We start from the raw sequence: 21,088 nt of genomic DNA on the forward strand, positions 1-21,088 counted from the left end.
TAGTCTTAGCTACTCAGGAGGCTGAGGCAGGAGAATCGCTTGAAACTGGAAGGCGGAGGTTGCAGTGAACCGAGATCACGCCACTGCACTCCAGCCTGGGCGAAAGAGCGAAACCCCATCTCAAAGAAAAAAGAATGGAAATCATTCAAGTATGTGGAATTAAATTAGAAATAAAAAGGAAGAAATTTGGGAAATTCAAAAATTTATGAAAATTAAATGGTACTCTTAAATAGCCATTGGGCCAAAAAGGAAATCATAAGGGAAATTAGAAATACTTTGAGATGAACAAAACAAAAACACAACATACCAAAACTTATAGGATGTAGCAAAGGCAGTTCTAAAAAGAAAGTTTATTGCCTACATTAGAAAAAAAGAAAAATCTCAAATAAACAACATAATTTTACAACTCAAGGAATTAGACAAAGAAGAATAAATAAGCCCAAAGCGAACAGATGGAAGGAAATAATAGAGTAGAGCAGAAATAAACAAAATAGAAAAAGAATAAAAAAGATCAACAAACTAAGAGCTTGTTTGAAAAGATAAACACAGTTGAGAAACCCTTAGCTAGACTAACCGAGAAAAAAAGAGACGCCACAAATGAATTAAATTTTGTATAAAAAAGGACACATTATAACTGGCACCACAGAAAGACAAGTGATCATAAAAGACTACTATCAACAATTATATGCCAACCAACTAGATAACCTAGAAGAAACTGATAAATTCCTAGAATCACACAATCTACCAAGACTGGATCATAAGGAAATAGAAAATCTGAATAGATCAATAACAAGTTAGGAGACCGAATCAGTAATCAAAATCTCCCAACAAAGAAAAGCCCAGGACCAGGTGGTTTCACTGGTGAATTCTACCAAACATTTAAAAAAGAATTAATTCCAGTTTTACTCAAGCTCTTCAAAAAAATTAAAGAGGAGGGAATACCTCCCAACTCATTTTGTAAGGCCAAAGCTAGACAGACACTACAAAAAAAGAAAATTACAGGCCAATAGTCCTGATAAACAAAAATACTCAAAAAATACTAACAAACCAAATTCAACAGCACATTAAAAAAATTACACACCATGATAACGAGGGTGTTATCTCTAAGATGCAAGGCTGGTTCAACATATGTGTATAAATAAATGTGATATATAACATTTATAAAATTAAGGACAAAAATCATACATGATCATCTCAATAAGTATGGGGAAAAGTTTGACAAAATTCAACAACCTTTCATGATAAAAACTCTCAAAAAACTAGATAACAAGGAATGTACCACAACATAATAAAGGAATGTGCTTCAACAAACGACAGACCCAGAGCTAACATAATAATCAACGTGAAAAGCTGAAAGCTCTCCTCTAAGATCAGGAATAGGACAAGGGTGCCTACTCTCACCACTTATATGCTTCCTGGCATTAGAAGTCCTAGCCAGGGTAGTTAGGTAAGCAAAAATACAAAGCATGCAAAGTAAAATGGAAGGAGTAGAACTGTCTCTGTTTGTAGATAACAAAATCTTAGATATAGAAAGCCCTAAAGATTATACTTCTAATAGCTTTTGGATAATGTATAAAGTTACAAATGTTACAAGATACAAAATCAACATACAAAGATCTGTTGTGTTTCTACACAAAAACAACTGAAAAAGAAAACGATCCCATTTATAATAGCGTCGAAAAAAATACTTAGGAATAAATATAATCAAGGTGAAAGATCCGTATACTAAAAACCATATCAATGAAAGAAATTGAAGACGACACAAATAAATGGAAAGATATCCCACATTTATGGATCAGAAGAATTAATATTGTTAAAATGTTCATACTAACAAAAGCAACCTATAGATTCAATGCATCCTGGGAATCTAAGGTAAAGCATGATGACTATAACTAACAACACTGTATTATATACTTAAAATTTGCTAAGACATATCTTAAATGTTTTCACCACATACATACAAAAATAATGGTAGCTATGTGAGGTAATAGATGTGTTAACTAACCTGATTGTGGTATCATTTCACAATATATATGTATAACAAATCATCACTGTAAACTTACACAATTTTGTCAAGTATACCTTAATAAAGCTGGTGAAAGAAAGAGAGAGAAGGATCTGAAAGATAAAAGAAGTATCTCAAATCAATAGCCTACCCTTTCCAACCTAAGGAAAAAAAACGGAAGCAAGCTAAATCCAATACAAGCAGAAGGACAGAAATAATAATGCCTAGAATGGAAAGAGATTATATAAAATATAGAAAAAGAAAAGAGAAAATCAACAAAACCAATGTTTTTCAAAGATTAAGAAAATGCCAAACCTTCAGCTAAACTTACCAAGAAAAAATAGCAAAACCTAATTTGTTAAAATCAATAATGAAAGGGAGAACATTACCATTTAATCTTACAAAAATCAAAATAATTATTAGAGAATATTAAGAACAATTATATGTCAACAAATTAGATAATCTAGACAAAATGGAAAATTCCCTAGAAAGACAAACTACTGAACCTAATTCAAAAATAGCAAAGATGCATACACCTATAACAAGAGATTGAACCAGTGAAAAAATAAAAAGCCCAGGACTAAACAGTTTCACTGGTGAATTCTACCAAATGTTTAAAGAAGAATTAACACTAATACTTAAAAATTTTCCCAAAAAATAGAAGAGGAGGGAACACTTCTCAAGTCATGCTATGAGGCCACTATTACCCTGAAACCAAAACCAAAGACATCAAAGACTCTAGACCAATATCTCTTATGAATATAAATGCAAATATGTTTAACAAAATACTAGGAAACTGAATCCAGCAGCACAGCAAAAGGATTATGCAACATGACCAAATGAGATCTATCCAAAAGTTACAAGGGTGATGCATCCTGGCATGTAAAAACATCAGTGTAATATACCATATTAATACAACAAATAAGAAAAAAAACCACATGGTCATCTCAACAAACTCAGAAAAACATCTGACAAAATCCAACACCATTTTATGATTTAAAAAATAAACAACACTCAACAAACCAAGAATAAAAAGAGCTTCCTTAACCTAATGAAGAACATCTATCACACACACACACACACACACACACACACACCCCATCATACTTAATGGTAAAAGACTGGATACTTTCTTTCTAAGATAGTATCAGAACAAGAATGTCCACTCATCATTTCTACTCAACCCTGTACTGGAGTTTCTCGCCAGGGAAATTAGGCAAGAAAATAAAATACAAAGAATCCAGATTAGAAAGGAAAAAGTAAAATTATCTCTAGTCACAGATGACAAGATTATATGTAAAGACTCCTAAGAAATACACTAAAAAACTAATTAAACAAGTTTTTAGAAGTGTTTTTAAAAAACTAACAAGTTCACAAGATCTAATAAACAAGTCCAGCAAAATTGCAGGATAAAATATCTATATACAAATAACAGTTGTATTTATAAACTAGCAATAAGCAATCTGAAAATAAATTATGAAAATAGTTCCATTTACAGTAGCATCAAAAAGAATAAAATACTTAGGAATTAAAGTAATCAAGGAGGTATAAGACTTGTACGTTGAAAAATACAACACATTGTTGAAAGAAATTAAACAAGACCTAAATTTAAATGGAAAGATATTCCATGTTCATGGATTGGAAGGTTTAAAATTGTTAAGATGGCAATAGTCTCTAAATGGATCTTGATACAGCTTGGCTCTGTGTCCCCACCCAAATCTCACCTCGAATTATAATCCCCATAATCTCAACATGTCAAGGGCGGGACCAGGTGGATGTAATGGGATCATTGGGGCAGTTTCCCCCATGCCGTTGTCGTGATAAGTGAGTTCTCATAAGATCTGACGGGCTTATAATCGTCTGCATTTCCCCTTGTTTGCACTCACTCTGTCCTGCTGCCCTGTGAAGAAGGTTCCTGCTTCTCCTTTGCCTTCTACCATGACTGTAAGTTTCCTGAGGCCTCCTCAGCAACGAGGAACTATGAGTCAATTAAACTTCTTTTCTTTTTTATTTTTTTTCTTTTTTTTTTTTGAGACAGAGTCTCGCTCTGTCACCCAGGCTGGAGTGTAGTGGTGCCATCTTGGCTCACTGCAACCTCTGCCTCCTGGGTTCAAGTGATTCTTCTGCTGCCTCAGCCTCCCAAGAAGCTGGGACTACAGGCCCACGTGCCACCACACCCAGCTAATTTTTGTATTTTTAGTAGAGACGGGGTGTCACCATAATGGCCAGGCTGGTCTCGAACTCCTGACCTCATGATCCACCCACCTCAGCTTCCCAAAGTGCTGGGATTACAGGCATAAGCCACTGCGCCCGGCCTAAACCTCTTTTCTTTATAAATTACCCAGTCTCAGGTATTTCTTCATAGCAGTGTGAGAATGGACTAATACAGATCTAATGCAATCTTTATCAAAAATCCAACTGTCTTTTTTGAAGAAATAGACAAGCTGATCCTAAAATTCATATGGAACTGCAAAAGACCCTGAAAAGTCAAAACAATCTTGATAAAGAAGAACAAAGTTGGAAGATTCAAACTTCCCCATTTCAAAACTTACTAGTTACAGCCATCTAAACAGTATACTACTGACATTAGAAGAGACGTATTGATCAATGAAATAGAATTAAGAGTCCAGAATTAAACTCATACATTTGTACTCAATTGATTTTTGACAAGGGTGCCAAAACCTCTCAATGGGAAAAGAACAGTCTTGTCAACAAATGATGTTGGGACAACTGGATAACCACATGTAAAAGAACAAATTTGGAACCCTACCTCACATCATATGCAAAAATTAACTTAAAATGGATCAAAGACTTAAATGCTTAACATCATTAATCATCAAAAATGCAAACCAAAACCACAATGAAATACCAGTTCACATTCACTGGGATGGGTACAAACCAAAATGTGAAAATTAACAAGTGTTGGCAACAATGTGGAGAAATTGGATCCTTTATATGTTGTTGACTAAAATGTTTTTAAATGGTGCACCTCCTATTGAAAAAAGTTTGACAGTCTTTGAAAAACTTAAATATAGAATTGCCATATGACCCAGCAATCCCACTCCTTGGTATATATCCAAGAGAAATGAAAACAAATATTCATGTGAAAACTTGTAAACAAATGATGATAGAAGCATTATTCAGTAGCCTAAAAGTGAAAACAACTCAAATGTCTATCAAAAGAGGAATGGATATACAATATGTAGCATATGCATACAATGAAATATCACTCAGCCATAAAAAAGGAATGAAGCACTGATACATGCTACAATATGGATGAATCTTGAATGACTGCTTAATGGGTACAGAGCTATTTTTGGAGTAATGAAAATGTTCTGGAATTAGGTAGTTGTAGAAGTTGTACAATCTTGTAAACATACTAACACCATTGAATTTTATATTTTAAATTCTTAAAATGGCTAATTTTATCTCATATGAATTTTATCTAAAAATAACAGGTAAAAAATAGTGAACTGGAAAATGGATCAGAAGTAAATACGCAGAATGCAGCACAAGATAAAAGCAAAGAAAACATAAAAGTTAGGGTAAAGGTATAAGAGAAGGACTAGCAAATATTTAAGTCACAGAAAGATAATGAAGCAGAGGCAACACCAAAAGGCAGAACAGTTTATATTCTTCTAAAATTTATAAAAATCATAAATCTATAGGTTTAAGAAGACCAACTAACATCGATGTAAAAATTTACTTAATCCTACATGGATGCATCACAGTAAAACTTTAGAAAACCAAAAACAAAGAGACTAGGGAATTAAAGCACTTAAAGTCAGATTGACAGCTGGCATCCTAACAACAATAAAAGCCAGGATTCAATGAAATAATATTCTCAATGTGCTGAAATGAAAAAAAAAAAGCCAACCTACAATCCTATCCCCAATATATATTTTTAATATATATAAAAATATATATTAAAAATAAAGACAATAGGCTGGGCATGGTGGCTCACGCCTGTAATCCCAGCACTTCGGGAGCCTGAGGCAGGCAGATCACTTGATGTCAGGAGTTCAAGACCAGCCTGGCCAAAATGGCAAAACCCCATCCCTAGTAAAAATATAAAAATTAGCCAGAAATGGCTTGAACCCAGGAGGTGGAGGTAGCAGTGAGCCCAGATCGTGCCACTGCACTCCAGCCTGGGCAAATGAGCGAGACTCTGTCTCAAAATAATAATAATAAAGGCAATAATTAGGACCACATCAGATAAACAATAACCAGGAGAGCTCATGATGAGCAGCTCCATTCAGATTTCTTTACAAAGAAATCTAAAGTGTATTCTATAGCAGAAAAAAACTCATCCATGGATGGAGATGGAATGGATGCAGATCCAAGGACTGAAGAGCCAGAAAGTCATAAATATGTAGCTAAATCTAAATGAACACTTACTGTATAAAATAATCATTATCATGCATTGTGAGGTTTAAAATGAGTATACACAGATTCTCTAAAGACAAGTGTTAATATTTTCTATACAAAGAGCTCCTACAAATCAATAAAGAGCAAACAAAAACATAGACAACTGATATGAACAGTAATTCACAGATGTGTAAATAGCCATTAAACAGTAAACATAGTCAACCTCACTAGCGACCAGCAAAATGCAAATTAAAATGATACACCATTTTTTGTCTATCAAATTGGCAAAAACTCTTTAAAATAAGATAATATCCTTGGGTTGATGTGGATATGGAAAAACAGAAGATCTTAGATCCTAGTGAGAATATAAATGGATAAAACCTTTCCAGAGAGCATTCTGGTAAAACCTAGCAAACTTTTCAATAAGCATACCCTCTACACAGCAATTCTCCTAGGAATATAGCCAACGTGAATGCACAATGTACAATGATATTCATGACAACATTTATTGTAACATTATTTATAATAGCACAAAATTAGAGAGAAAACATATGTCATCAAAAAAAGAAAAGGTTGAGTAAATTATGCATTATCCATAGAAGTAAATACTATACAGATGCTAAAAAAATTAGGACATACAAATAATACAGTATTGTGTTCTTGACATTTGCTAAAAGAGAAGGTCAGGTTTTTGGTGGGCTTTTTTTTTCATTATTATTGTTATAGCAAAGACTTGGAACCAACCCAAATGTCTTTCCAAAAAAAAAAAACAAAACAAAACAAAAAACAGGGTCTCACTCTATCACCCAGGCTGGAGTTCAGTGGTGCAATCACAGCTCACTGTAGCCTCAACATCCTGGATCCTGGCTCAGCCTCCTGAGTAGCTGGGACTACAGGCACAAGCCGCTTTATCTGTTTTTTTTTTTTTTTTTTTTTTTTAGAGACGGATTCCCATTATGTTGCCCAGGCTGGTCTCAAACTCCTGGGCTCAAGTGATCCTCCTCCCTCAACTTCTCAAAATGCTAGGATTACAGGCATAAGCCATCACACACAGCCGAAAAAGAACAGATCTTCTCACAATACACACACACACATAAAAGTTAACTACATGGAGTGATAGATAAATGAGTTAGCTTGGCTGTGACTTCACAATGTATATGTATATCAAAATATCACATATACACCGTAAATACATACAATTTTTGTCAATTATACCTCAATAAAACTAAAAAAAGAAATTAGGAGACATGTCGGTACTGAAATGAAGAAATATCCAGTACATACTGCTGACATTTTTTAAGGCTGCAGAACACATATTATGATCCCATTTTTGTTTCTTATTAAATAACAAAGCAATAACAGTGTATTTATGTTTACATATGCAGAGAAAAAGTCTGGAAGAACACTTGTTAGCACCATTATTTCTAGAACTTGGAGGGCAGTTAGAAAAACGTGCTTTCCCCATATTATATTGCTTTAATTTTCTTTTACAGCAAGATTTCAGGGCCAGGCACGGGGGCTCATGCCTGTAATCTCAGTACTTTGGGAGGCTGAGGCAAGTGGATCACCTGAAGTCAGAAGTTCGAGACCAGCCTGGCCAACATGGCAAATCCATCTCTACTAAAAATACAAAAATTAGCTGGGTGTGGTGATGGACACCTGTAATCCCAGCTACTTGGGAGGCTGAGGCAGGAGAATCACTTGAACCCGGGAGACGGAGGTTGCAGTGAGCCAAGATCACGCCACTGCACTCCAGCTAGGTGACAAGAGCAAACTTGTCAAAGTCAAAAAAAAAAATTACTCTTATAATTGGAAAAAAAAGTATAAAGTAAAAGTGTAATTGCTTTGATGGGTTTACCCACATAGTATATTCGCCCAGTAGAAGCACCAAAGTCGGTCTGGAGGAGTTAAGGGAAGTTTTACAAGTGTGGGTTCACCTGCAACACCACGGAGGGAAAAAGGAGCCGGGGGCCTAGAGGACCTCCAGCTGTTCGGCTATAGAAAGAGCCTACAGTACCAAGAGAAGGGCCCCACCAGTGAATCCATGCTGCCAAGGGCACTCCATAGAAGTCAGGGGTCTTATACTCGTCAGAAGGATCCCCAGGTCAAATGAGTTTGAGGAGCCCTGCTTTGGGTGGCGAAAGCCACTGAAGTTTCTTGAGCAAAGGGTGACAGCTGGGACGGAGGGAGGGCAGCAAGGCCCAAGGCAAGAAAGCAAGGACAACAAAAGGTAATTCATTCACTGGACACGCACAGAAGGGGCTGTACCCTGTGTCAGGCCCCATGCCAGGACCTGAGGCTAAGAGCTGAACAGCCCAAATCCCTTCTTTGGGACATTTCCTGACAAGCAAGAGAAACATAGAGACAAATGAAAGCACACCCAGGTGAGACAGAACTGAAACAAGTCTAGTTGTGGGGTTCTGGGAGCCCAGAGAAAGGTCCTGCAGCCCCTCTTGGGGCCAAACAAGTGTTCCTCAGGGTGACCCCAAGCTGAGTGAGTCCCAGCCACATACAGGAGTGAACCAGCAAGAACACCTGCAAGGGGCTTCCCAGGCAGGGGTGGCCTTTGCATTCAGTTGCTCCTCCGCCAGCAGTCGGGGAACCGTGGCTGTAGATCAGTGATGAGAGGGAGGAGAGGGGCATGGGGGACGGTTGAGAGGGAGGTGAATCTCCAGGAAGGGGCAGGAGCTCAGGGCCAGCTCCTACATGAATGGCACTGTCTCTCACTAATGCTGGTTAGGCGTGGAAGGGTGGAAGTCGGAAAATGCACCTTACAACACTGACACTCATAATTCTATGTGAATTCTGCTTTTTTAGCATTTATTCATTTCCTATTTATAAAAGAAATGAAAGGCGGGGTACGGTGGCTCACATCTGTAATCCCAGCATTCTGGGAGGCCTAGGTGGGTGGATTGCTTGAGTCTAGGAGTTTGAGACCAGCCTGAGCAACATAGTGAAACCCTGTCTATACAAAAAATACAAAAATTAGGTGGGTGTGGTGGCGGGTGCCTGTAGTCACAGCTACTCAGGTGGCTGAGGTGAGAGGAACGCTTGAGCCCAAAAGGGTGGAGGTGGCAGTGAGCCAAGATCATGCCACTGCATTCGAGCCTGGGCAACAGAGTGAGACTCAGTCTCAAAAAGAAAATGAAAAAAATAAAAATTAAAATTTCTCTCTTATCTACAACTCATTTAGAAAGAAGAGAATCTTAATAAGCAAAGAACTAAAAGCTTTGCAAGAGCCAGTCTAGAAGTTCTTTCCACCTTGATCCACATGGCTTCTATCTGCCATATGAATTGGACAAGAGACATTATCCATTTTTCTGAGTCCATATACATTCAACCCCAGAGGCAGGTACCCAGATGAAACCCTGTCTCTACAAAAAATACAAAAATTAGCTGGGTGTGGTGGCGGGCGCCTGTAGTCACAGCTACTCAGGTGGCTGAGGTGAGAGGAATGCTTGAGCCCAAAAGGCGGAGGTGACTAAACACAGTTCTTGACTAAAGCCCTCTCTGTGAAGCTATACTCTTCAGAAAGCACGTCACTGACTGCTCAGCAGGGAGGTGGGCCATGGAGCGTGTGGGTGTCACAAAGCTTCTGGCCAGGGGTCAGGACTCACATAGGCTGGGTGGGCAGAGGGAGGGCGCTGAACTGCAAGGCCCCTGGCACCAAGGAGGTTCTGACTCTCACTGTCCCATGCAAACTTTCCTCCTCTACCCCAAAGCAAAGGGTCTCAAGTGTGCGCTACTGGTTGAGACGCAATTACACATAACTTTCCTCCTCACTCCTGCTTCCTCTAAATGGGGAGAGGACAGGTCTGCTCACAAGGCCTGTGAGGGGCTGAGCATGCCATGGACACACACCCTATTAGCTGACGGTGATGACAGAAGTAAGAAATACTAACTGCTGCTCCTTATTCACCCACCACTAGCTTCGGGTGCTGCATCTTTTTCGTTTTTCACTTTATGCCACTAACAGTAACTCTCAGAACTTCCTAACTTCCCAAAAACTTAATCTTCTGTCAGGCATGTTTCTCTGAGAACCCTGGGAATGACCAGAGGGACTTATTAACCAAAACATTTTTTGTCTGGAATCTCTCCTTGTTAATGGTGTCTGACAGATGATGAAGAGCCAGCCTATTTAGAAATGCCAGTCTGAATATTCCCAGGAAAGAGCCAATGGATTATTAGTGTGGCTGATGAACTCTGCAACAGGACACTGACTGCTGTGCATTGGGCTTCTGCACAGGTGCCCAGCTGCTGTCCTTTATCTTAGTGTTTTGTGAGGATCTTTGCAGCGGTTCCTCATGTGCTATATGTTTTCTCTGTCTGTGGGGACCTAATTACAGTGCCTGGATGGTTTCTCTGATCTGTGCACCTGCTGCATCTGATAACCACACAGTGATAGATGTCCAGACACTACAGACAAGATGCATCTCACTTTGCACATTGACTGTGAACCCAAAGGATTCTGTGCAAATCAAAGCTTTGCAATGTGAATCTTGTTCCAGGTTTATAGGAACAGTTGGAAAATGCTGTAAGATTATATAGACTTATTTATTAATCATGTATGTTAGAACAACAGCTTCCTTTTATCATGTTCTGTGTGCCAGGCATCATCTTAGGTCCTGTAGGCATATTCTTTAACTTCATCCTCACAGACCCCCTTGTAACCAGCATATTTCTCTTCATTTGTCCAGATAAGCAAAGTGAGGCTTGGAGAAGTAACATCACTGGCTTCAGGTAATGCAGCCAGTAGGTACTAGGGCTGGGTTAAACCCACACTTGTCTGACAACGAGCTCATGTTTTTCACACTATTGAATACTGCCACTTCCATTCATTCATTCATTCATTCATTTGCCAACCTACAGGGGGCTAGGTATGGGATTTCAAAGGCACAATCTTATTTGAGCATATCTACAATTGGAGACTTATTGTGACTTCTGATTTGGAAATGTGGATTTTCTAGGCTTCTGCTATGCCCACAGAGCAAATCAACATCAACAGGTGTGTCAGAGGTATCCTGCCCCGCCCCCCAGCCCCCTTACCATCTCCGGTTTTGCTTGAGTTGGGGGGTTCAGGTGTACTCAGAGGCCTAAGGGGAATAATAATCTCATCAACATTAACCCCTTCTTCCATGTGCTTCTCTGAAACGTGGGAGAGGAGTTCCGACTGATTTGGTGAGAAGAGGTTACAACATTTACACATAAAGATGGCCGTGTTTTCTGTAAGGAAAAAAAAGGAAAATATGTTATTTCATCTCCACATAAACAATTATTACTTCCAATTGCCAAAGACAATACCAAAAGCTGCCTTTCTGAGCCATCACCAGCCTCTACCAGATTGTGTCCCTCTGGCAGTCACCTCCATGGCAGGCCACTCACTTTCATCTTCAGGGAGCTCCAGGGGCCAGAAAGTTCTTTATTCAGTATCTCAACCCTCAGTACTTCTGGATAGCATCTAATACAAACCTCCTTGTTACCCAAATCTACTCATCAGCCCAGATTCTGGGATAAGTACAGCCAAGTAAAAAACAAATATGCGGCCGGGCGCGGTGGCTCACGCCTGTAATCCCAGCACTTTGGGAGGCCGAGGCGGGCGGAGCACAAGGTCAGGAGATGGAGACCATCCTGGCTAACATGGTGAAATCTCGTCTCTACTAAAAATACAAAAAATTAGCCAGGCGTGGCAGCGTGCATCTGTAGTCCCAGCTACTCGGGAGGCTGAGGCAGGAGGATGGCGTGAACCCAGGAGGTGAAGCTTGCAGTGAGCTGAGATCGCGCCACTGCACTCCAGCCTGGGTGACAGAGCGAGATTCTGTCTCCAAAAAATAAAAAAATAATAAAAAAAAAATTTGCAACTTAAAAAACTAAATCCTACCCCTCAAATGACTGAACTGCACACTGATGGCAATTAAGCAGTCTTGCTAGATTCTCTCAAATTAGGCGCAAGGAAAAGTTGACCACAGTAGCATTTCTCAACAGCCCAGCACCTTTCGATGAAACGATGGGAATTTGTTGCCTCTTTAAAGCCACTGAATTCCTATTTAAAGCATTCTCATTGTTCAAAAAATTTACCAATAGTTCATTATGTTCATCTCATTATACTAGGCAGGAAGACATAATAAGGGAAATAAAACACTCACTTTTTAGACTGATAAAATAATTATAGGTATATACAAAATATTAAATTCAGGATTCAATAACAATTAAAAGCCAGATCTTTGTATTATTATTTTTACATTCAGACTGAAAGGAAGTGGCTTTGTCCACTGAAAAGGACAATGGCTTTGGAGCCAAAAGGCCCAGGTTAAATTCCCAACTCGTCCCTAAATGCTGGAAAGCTGAGGACCTCAGAGAAGTAGTCATCTGTCAGTTGCTGGAATCCATAGGAACTTTGCGGATGGAACATGCCTATTCAGCAGCAAGAACCCAGCAGACACTCAGGAAGCACAACACTGACACGGCGCAACTCTGCACCCATGGTGTGCCCTCACCCAGCAGCTGGACGGCTGGCAATCTACACCTGGCTCCCTTCGGCATCCCCCTCACCAGCCTCCTGGGGAGTCTCAACGCTGCCTGGAAGTCACATGCAACTTCTACGCCATTTACTGCCTGGCGATGCTGGACAAATACATGGCAATCATACAAGCTCTGTGCTCTCTGGTGATGGTGAGCAAGTATCTCATCCTCCTCGCTCCTCACTCTCAACAGCTGACCTTGCTTCATATCTCACTGGAAGCAGCCAGAAAACAACTGCCTCTGCCACCCCTTCCAGCCCGCCTACGTCTTCAGCTGTCTCCCCACCTCGCTCCTGCTGGTTTGAAGGTGGGCATAGTGAGGGGGACACAAGGTGCGCGGGTGCGAGCAGTGGCCCACTCCAGAGCAGGGCTATCATATCTCTGATATTGTCTGGAATTGCTGGTTCATGGAGATACTAAAAGCAGACCAACACTTCACTTGTGTGATCATTACTTTCAAATTCTCTAAAGATAGCGCATGCCTGATTGCCTGCACCCAGGAAGATGCTCCCACAGCCCTGTGTGAGAAGGTTACTAGACAAAGGGTGCATGATGGCTTGTGTGTGCAGAACTCACCCTCTCTGATGATTGTTCTCCAGGTCATCAATTCTTCCCTCTGTACTAGATCTTTCCATTGGCTTATAAGCATACTCTTATTCTCCCATCTTAAAATGAAAACATCTCCTGATCCCCACTCCCCCAACCCATTTCTCTCCTCTTTACAGTAAAACTCTCCTACCAGAAAGAGGAAGTGAGGAAAGGCAACAGGCCAACCCAGCCTTGCTGGCATGAAGGTGGAGCCCTTGGAAGGCACTGGAGTCCCAGGAGCAAGCCCCTCCCTGGGTTCACAGAAAGACTTTCTCTGTGAATTAGCAGGGAGGTAACGACCTGAGAGAATTCTTTCCTACCAACAACACATGAAATCAAAATTTAACAAAGCAGAACACTGCTTCGCCAATGAAAATCTCTCACAGATACTGCCAATCGATATTGCTTTTTTCCAGGAAACGTTCTATTCCTAAGGAACCCAAAATGCTTCCCGAACAAGAAGAGATTAGAGTAATACATTTTTCTTTATAGGAGGCCAAGTTGTTTCCAATGTGCTTCTTGCTAATCCTACAATAATCCAATGATTTAGGCAGAAAGGGTTTGTAATCCCCAGTCCAAAGGTAGGAAACTGAGGCTGAGAGAGGAAAAGCAACTTGCTCAAGTCATTATGGGCAAGAGGCAGGGACCAGATTCTCTCCTACCTGCATTTGACAGGAGTTGTTTGGCTACAGCCCATGAGCTGAGTTCCTCCAAGTTATAGCTAAAATACTTAAGACTCTACACCCAGCAGCATCTGAAATAAAACTCATTACAGCAAAGAGCATAATCCCCAAAGCACATATCAACTTCAAATGTGTTCATTTCAGTGTCCATTGAGCAGTAACCACAGGTGGGCCCCACCCCAGACACTGGAGACAGAGATGAATCAGGCATGAGGTCCAGGCCCTGCCACAAGAGGAGGCTACCACATCACTGAACAGATAGACATGTCACAGAACAATCTCATGTAATGGTTTTTACTGAAATTATTTTATAGACATGTCACAGAACAATCTCATGTAATGGTTTTTACTGAAATTATTTCCCAATACCTGTAAGTATTCTTGGTTCCTAGGATGCTCTAAGGAAAATAGGAATTCTGTGACATGTAACAGAGCTGAACTTCTGGGGACCACAGGGCTATTACAACGGGTCTCCTAGTTCAAAGGTACACAAAGCACTGCCTAGAGATTACATAAATAAAACTATTTTGCATTTGTATATGACAAAGTGTTGGAGACTACTGGAAATAAACTACTGCACAGCTATTCCACACCACCTGAAGGCCTGAGGACCCTGGGTGGCACCTGGCCTTGGCCATCTGTTATGAATTTGCATTAACACATGTGTCTGTGTGCTCAGCTCTCTCAGGCAGGGAAACTGGACCTGGAGCTCCCGAGGTGGAGGCAGAGACAAACACAGGAACCTGGAATGACTCTCACATAACAGAAGGCTCCGCCACGTGACGTGAGCCATGAGAGTGGGGTGGATCCCGATCTGGACAGGCTGCCATGGACAGGAGAGGCTTCTCAGCCGAGAGACAACCAGAGCTCAGTGCTGCAGGGCAGTGAAACTCCAGGAAGGGCGCGTGGGCAGGAGACATGCAGGCTCAGGGAGGAAACACACAGAGTGCCGTGGAGGCAGGAGGGAGGGAAATGAGTGGATCTGCTGACAACACAGGGACCTGCGCCCACAGGGACAGAGATCCCCAGCACAGTCACTGGGCAGGCACTGGCAGCTCCTGAGAGAGCCAGGAGTCCACCAGCAGAGCAAAGGCAAGGAGAAGCTTTGTCTGAAGGGGCTGGCCCCGAAGGAGAGGCCCCATGTGCCTGAGCTGCGCCAGCTCCCCTGCGTGTCCACACCCTGGATTCTGCATGGCCCCATCACATGGCTCCCCCTAGAATGTGAGGTCACTGGAAACAGCATCTGGCTAGCCTTGGACACCTCGGTGCACCTGGAGGACAGCAAGTGGCCATGGCGGAATGAGGGAGGGAGAAGGAAGGAGTACATCAGCCCAAGACGGGTGGGACTGACACCAAAGAGCCTGTCCAGGGATGAGAGCAGAGATGATGGCCTGAGACACAGGTCTGCAGAGGAGTCAGGCCAAGCAGGCATGACACCATCACTGACTAGACATGGCCAACAACAGAGACAGGGGAGGCAGATGTGCCCCCAAGGGAGCAAGGACAGGTCTGATGGGCAGGATCAGGTGGTTGTGGGCAGGACATCAGCATGCAGATGCCTACTAGCAGCAGGCAGCGCAAGACGGGGTGGGGTTCAGCTACAGTAGGGCAGAGAAATGGGGTCAGCACGCAAGGAGGAACATCAAGCCTAAAGATGGAAAGTGTCAAGAAGCCAAATCCTTCCAAAGGCCCTGTCTCAGTCCATCTGAGTAGCTATCACAAAATGCCACAACTGGGTGGCTTATTAACAGAACTTTATTTCTCATAGTTCTGGAGGCTGGGAAGTCTGAGATAGAGGCACTGGCAGAATCAATGCTTGGTGAGGGCTGCTTCCTGGTTCATAGCTGGTGCCTTCTTGCTGTGTCCTCGCATGGTGGAAGGGGCAAGGTAGCTCTTTGGGGTTTCTTTTATAACAGCAATAATTCCATTCACAAAGGCCCCACCCTCATGACCTGACCACCTCCCAAAGGCCCCACCTGCTAGGCCATCACATTAGGGGGTAGGTTTTGATCTATGAATTTTAGGGGGAAACAAACATTCAGCTCATAGCAAGCAAGAAACAGAAGACCCAGTCCTTAGTGACAGAGAAGGCCCTTAGGGAGAAGGTGGAAGAGAAGAGGGGCTGCTCCTGAAAAATGCAGCAAGAATGGGGAGGGCAGGCACTGGATCCAGCCATGAGGAAGACACTGGTAACCTCAAAAAGTGAGATTTCCCTAACATGGCCACAGAGTCGCACAAGGTGGCTGAGATCAAGGCAGGGATATTCAGAAAGCAGGCACCCTCATCAGGCCTGGGGAAGGTTTGCTCTAATAAAAGGAAGCATCCTTTGGCCGGCTGGGTGACAATGGCCACCGCCAAGCACTGGCTACACTGGACAAATGACTTTTACCAGTTTTCCAAGACTTCCAAGCCTTTGAGTAAAAGGCCAGCATCTATATTAAAATTACAAAATAATAAGAGGTCTGGTCAGCAGGGAGGTGAGCGTACAGAAAGACTGTGCAGACAGCATGTAAAAAGGCCAGAGGGGAGGCAGCCCAGTGTGTCCTGAGCCTCCACATCTCTTTAGCCTGCAAGGCAGCCTCTTTTGGGTCATCCGCCCACAGAGGACGGCTCAGAGGTTTCCAGGGAGTCTGGTTTTCGGGACCAGCCCTATGCCCAAGACCACTTCTCCCTACAAAGTTGCTCTGCAGCACAGACACGCACACACAGATATGCACAAGGGTGGTGGAGTCTGCTGCTCTCATGAACGAATACTGCCATGGCAAAGGGGCCAAGAGCGCCAAAGACACTCGCTCATAACTTCTGACCAGTGGTTTTCCTCCTTGAGATCCTGCCTTCGTGATCATCCAAAACTAGAACTGGGATTGTGCACTAAGATATTCAACACACAAGCAAGTTCCCAGAAGCAACCGAAGTGCTCAGCAGTGGACAAATCCTGACACTTACAAAACAAATTATGATATAGCCACTGAAAATCATATTTCAAAGAACACTGAATGGCACAGGGAAACGCTCCTAATGAACACTAAGTTTTAAAGAATGGAATACTCAGCTATTTGGTATGAATACAATTTTGTTATTAATGGATAGATATTATTTATGAATAGATGGAAGGAAGGAGAGCTGGCCAGAATTAAAGGAAATATACCAAAATTTTCACTGTGAAACTTTTTCAAAAAATAACTTCTGCCTGTAATCCCAGCACTTCGGGAGGGCAAGGTGGGTGGATCACGAGGTCAGGAGCGCGAAACCAGCCTGGACAACATGGTGAAACCCCGTCTCCACTAAAAATACAAAAAATTAGCCGGGGGTGGTGGCATACACCTACAATCCCAGCTACTCGAGAGGCTGAGGAAGGAGAATTGCTTGAACCTGGGAGGTGGAGGATGCAGTGAGCCGAGATCGTGCCACTGTACTCTAGCCTGGGTGACAGAGCAAGACTCTGTCTCAAAATAATAATAAAAATAATAACATCTGTATTTTCTACAATGAGTCTAAATAACATTTAAAAATCGGGAACACTGCTAGGCACGGTAAAGGATAACACAGCAGACCCAATATGGTTCAGGAGGATCCACTCTAAGCTGCTCAGGCAAGAATGGTGTCTTATTCAAGTCCATGTCCCCAGCCTGGCACATGATAGGTGTTCAACTAATGAGGAAGCTGAGTCGCACGCTGCAAATCATGAAGACCGTGAGCAGAGGAAAGGGGAAAGCCCTGGCTGAAGTGCCTGGGAAGTTACGGGAGGAGGCACTTGAAAGGATCTTGAAAGGCAGCCAGACCTGCACAGGAGGTCACGGAAGGGGCTCCCAGACTCCAGAATGCATCAGGCATGGGCTTTACTCCCCAATCCACCCCTATGAACACTCCCTCATTCAATCCCCCACCTCTCTGCTAGCTGGCCCATGATCCCCACTCTACAGTACAGGACAGAGGGTCAGAGAGGCTGACCTCCCCTCAGCCAGGGAAGTGCAGGGGCAAGCAGAACCCAGATCTCCCTGACCCAGGCCCAGGGCTCCACAGTGCCACATGGCCTGTCCAGGGTCAGCGCCAGTAAAGAACATACGGCCACTCAGAGCCCACGAGACCACAAAACTCCCCAAGGGAGCAGGGGTCTTGGACACAGGGCTGGCCCTGACAGTCAGACTCCCCAGGGGCGCTCTGTGCTGCTCCTACCATTGCAATCTCATATTTAAAAGCAGCCTGTCCCAAAAGCCCAGAGCAGAGAGCATGGTGCTCCCTTTTCAACAGAACCTATGAGTGCCTCCCAGGCCTCCCACGGGGAGGGCAGCTGCAGTCGCTGGGTACGTTCATAAAGCAGCGTATAAACGGCAAAATGCCAAAGCACACAGAGAGGGCGCCGGGTCAGGCTGCATCCCCCAAATATTAAGAATTGTTAATCCGCCAAAATAACAACAAAGGAGCCACTTTTGTTTTCTATAGTGGACTAATATGAAAAAAATATATCTTGCACCCTGAAATATTCTCATAATTATGTTGTCAGCTAATCCTGATGAAGATGCTATAATTTGGATGCATTTTTAGGTCCAATTACTGTGCACTCATCCTTATCAAAAGAATTCAAAGGGAAAATGACATATTCAGCACAAAGAAAATCACGAAAGTTTGGGGTTTGAGCATTCAATTCCTAGTAACTGTTTGCCAGGCTTTAGCCAGCTACTCTGTAGTATTAAAATGGAAAATCCTAAAATAACTGTACTAATAAGTCCTCATTTCTGATCTCTGATTTGTAAACATTCCCAGCCAAGAACAGCCAGGTCCTGTCTGCAACCTCTGACCTCCCTGCCTGCTCTGGGACCTTGGGACAAGCAAGGTGTTTTGACCCAACTCCTTCCAGAAGGCAGCTAGGAACTGGAATATGAATTCACAGGCCCCGAGGGGGAGACTGAGTCCCTTGCACTTAGGGAGGGTTCCAGGATGCAGCAGAAGGTGGCCACTTCTCTGGCCATGGGCTGCAGACATGATCAGATGGAGTTGGCCTACTCTGAGGGACCCCTCCCCAACTTTCAGGCCCTCAAGGAAAGGGGTGATGAGGGTCAGTTGGGCCTTGAGCTGGAGTCACGGATGCTCACAGCCAGCTCACATCCAGCCAGCTCACAGAATGCTCTGTTACCCCGCACATGAGGCAGAGTGTCCTCCTCCTGCTGCTGCTGTCCTCTGTACGTCCACCTGGTGGGAGTCTCAAGGGCAGGATGAGTGGAACAAGACAGGGTTCAGGCTTTATGGGGTCCCCCAGCCCTTACACTGGCTTTTAATATTTCCATTATTGTTTATTACAAAAGGTACATAGAAGTACATGCTCATGGTAACAGTAAACAAAACAGCAGTCTATAGAATACAGACAGCCCCCGAGCATCCCCTCTGAGAGTCAGCATCACTGAGCACAGTGTGGTGCCTGTATCCTTCCAGACCTTTTGCTGTGCATCACAGACAGAGAGAGATGGACAGGAGAAGGGAGATGAATATCACCTTCACAGCAGCAAAACCTTGTAAAAACCCTTCCCCACTGGGGTCTCCAGAGCCCTGTGCCCCTCCATACCCCTCTGCCTCCCCTGAGGTCCTGCAGGCTGGGCTTGACACAGAAGGACGGCAGAGGAGGTAGCTGGTATTGTTGACATGGAGGGTCTCAGAGGCCTCAAGTAAAAACTCAAAATACACTACCCAACAGGTAACAGAGCACCCCTTCCCATTCCCAGCTGGGCTAGTGTCAGAGAAGGCCTAGTACAGAGCCAAGACTTTCACCAGCATCCAGCAGTAATGAAGCTATCACCGTCCACTGAAGTGTCACTGGAGGCCCCATGGAGGGTAGTACTAAGGCACCCTTGCCCCTCCTAGCTAGGACTGGTATCAGCAGCAGAGGCCCAGTTGGGAGCCTGAACTCCCACCCCCATCCACCAGTAATGAGGTGCACTTTTCTCCAGGCATCAAAGAGACTGAGTGGGGAACCTAAACTTCTACCCCCCATTGGCAGTAACAAGGCAGTACCCCCTTGTCCACACCACAGCAGTGTCAGATGGAGCCTGCTAAAACCGAAGATTTAAATAAGATCCAGACTCTCATAACATAATACTGAATATGCCCAAGATTCGATTAAAAATCATTCCTCGTGATTTTCCAAGAACCAGGAAAATATCAACTGTAATGAGAAAAGACAATTAACAGACACCAATACTAGGTGGCACAGATGTCAGAATTAGATGGCAAGGGCTTAAAGTAACCATCACAAAAATGACTTCATGATCAAGGATAAGCCCGTCTACAACAAGCGAAAAAACACTGTGTCTCAGCAAAGAAATCAGAGATATAAGAGAAAACCCAAATAAAAATTTTACAACAGAAAAATACAGCAAGAACAAAACCTTCAAAGGATGGGCTCAAAGCAGAATGAAAAGGAGAGAAAAATAACATGAAAAAGAGATTGAAAAAGAAAAGAACAGTGCCCCCAAGGACCTGTGGGACTGTAACAAAAGATTAACATTTGTGATATGAGTCCCAAAAAAAGAAAAAGAGAGTAGAAGTGGGAAAGTATTCAAAGAAATTATAACTGAAAACTTTCAAAATTTGACAAAAGATATAAATCCACTAATTCAAGAAGCTGAGCAAACCCGACAGGATAAACCCAAAGAAATCCATGCCAAGTGCAGCCATAAAAAAGAATGAGTTCATGTCCTTTGAAGGGACATGGATGAAGGTGGAAACCATCATTCTCAGCAAACTAACACAGGAACAGAAAACCAAATACCACATGTTCTCACTCATAAGTGGGAGTTGAACAATGAGAACACATGGACATAGGGAGGGGAACATCACACACTGGGGCCTGTCAGGGGCTGGGAGGAAAGGGAAAGGAGAGCATTAGGACAAACAGGTAATGCATGCAGGGTTTAAAACATAGATGACAGGTG

At 42.7% G+C, this 21,088-nt stretch overlaps 1 protein-coding gene across 3 annotated transcripts in view; it reads right to left on the reverse strand.

The window, feature by feature from the left end:
• Window positions 1–21,088, reverse strand: part of ZFAT (zinc finger and AT-hook domain containing) — a 233,381-nt gene that overhangs the window by 166,222 nt on the left and 46,071 nt on the right. For all 3 annotated transcript variants that reach the window (XM_031014020.3, XM_055348046.2, XM_055348048.1), the window contains exon 2: window positions 11,420–11,596. In XM_031014020.3, coding sequence (XP_030869880.1) covers window positions 11,420–11,596 — 177 coding nt within the window. The remainder of the gene's footprint in view (window positions 1–11,419; window positions 11,597–21,088) is intronic.

Source organism: Gorilla gorilla, chromosome 7 (assembly GCF_029281585.2).
Source record: "Gorilla gorilla gorilla isolate KB3781 chromosome 7, NHGRI_mGorGor1-v2.1_pri, whole genome shotgun sequence".
Taxonomy (NCBI): domain Eukaryota; kingdom Metazoa; phylum Chordata; class Mammalia; order Primates; family Hominidae; genus Gorilla; species Gorilla gorilla.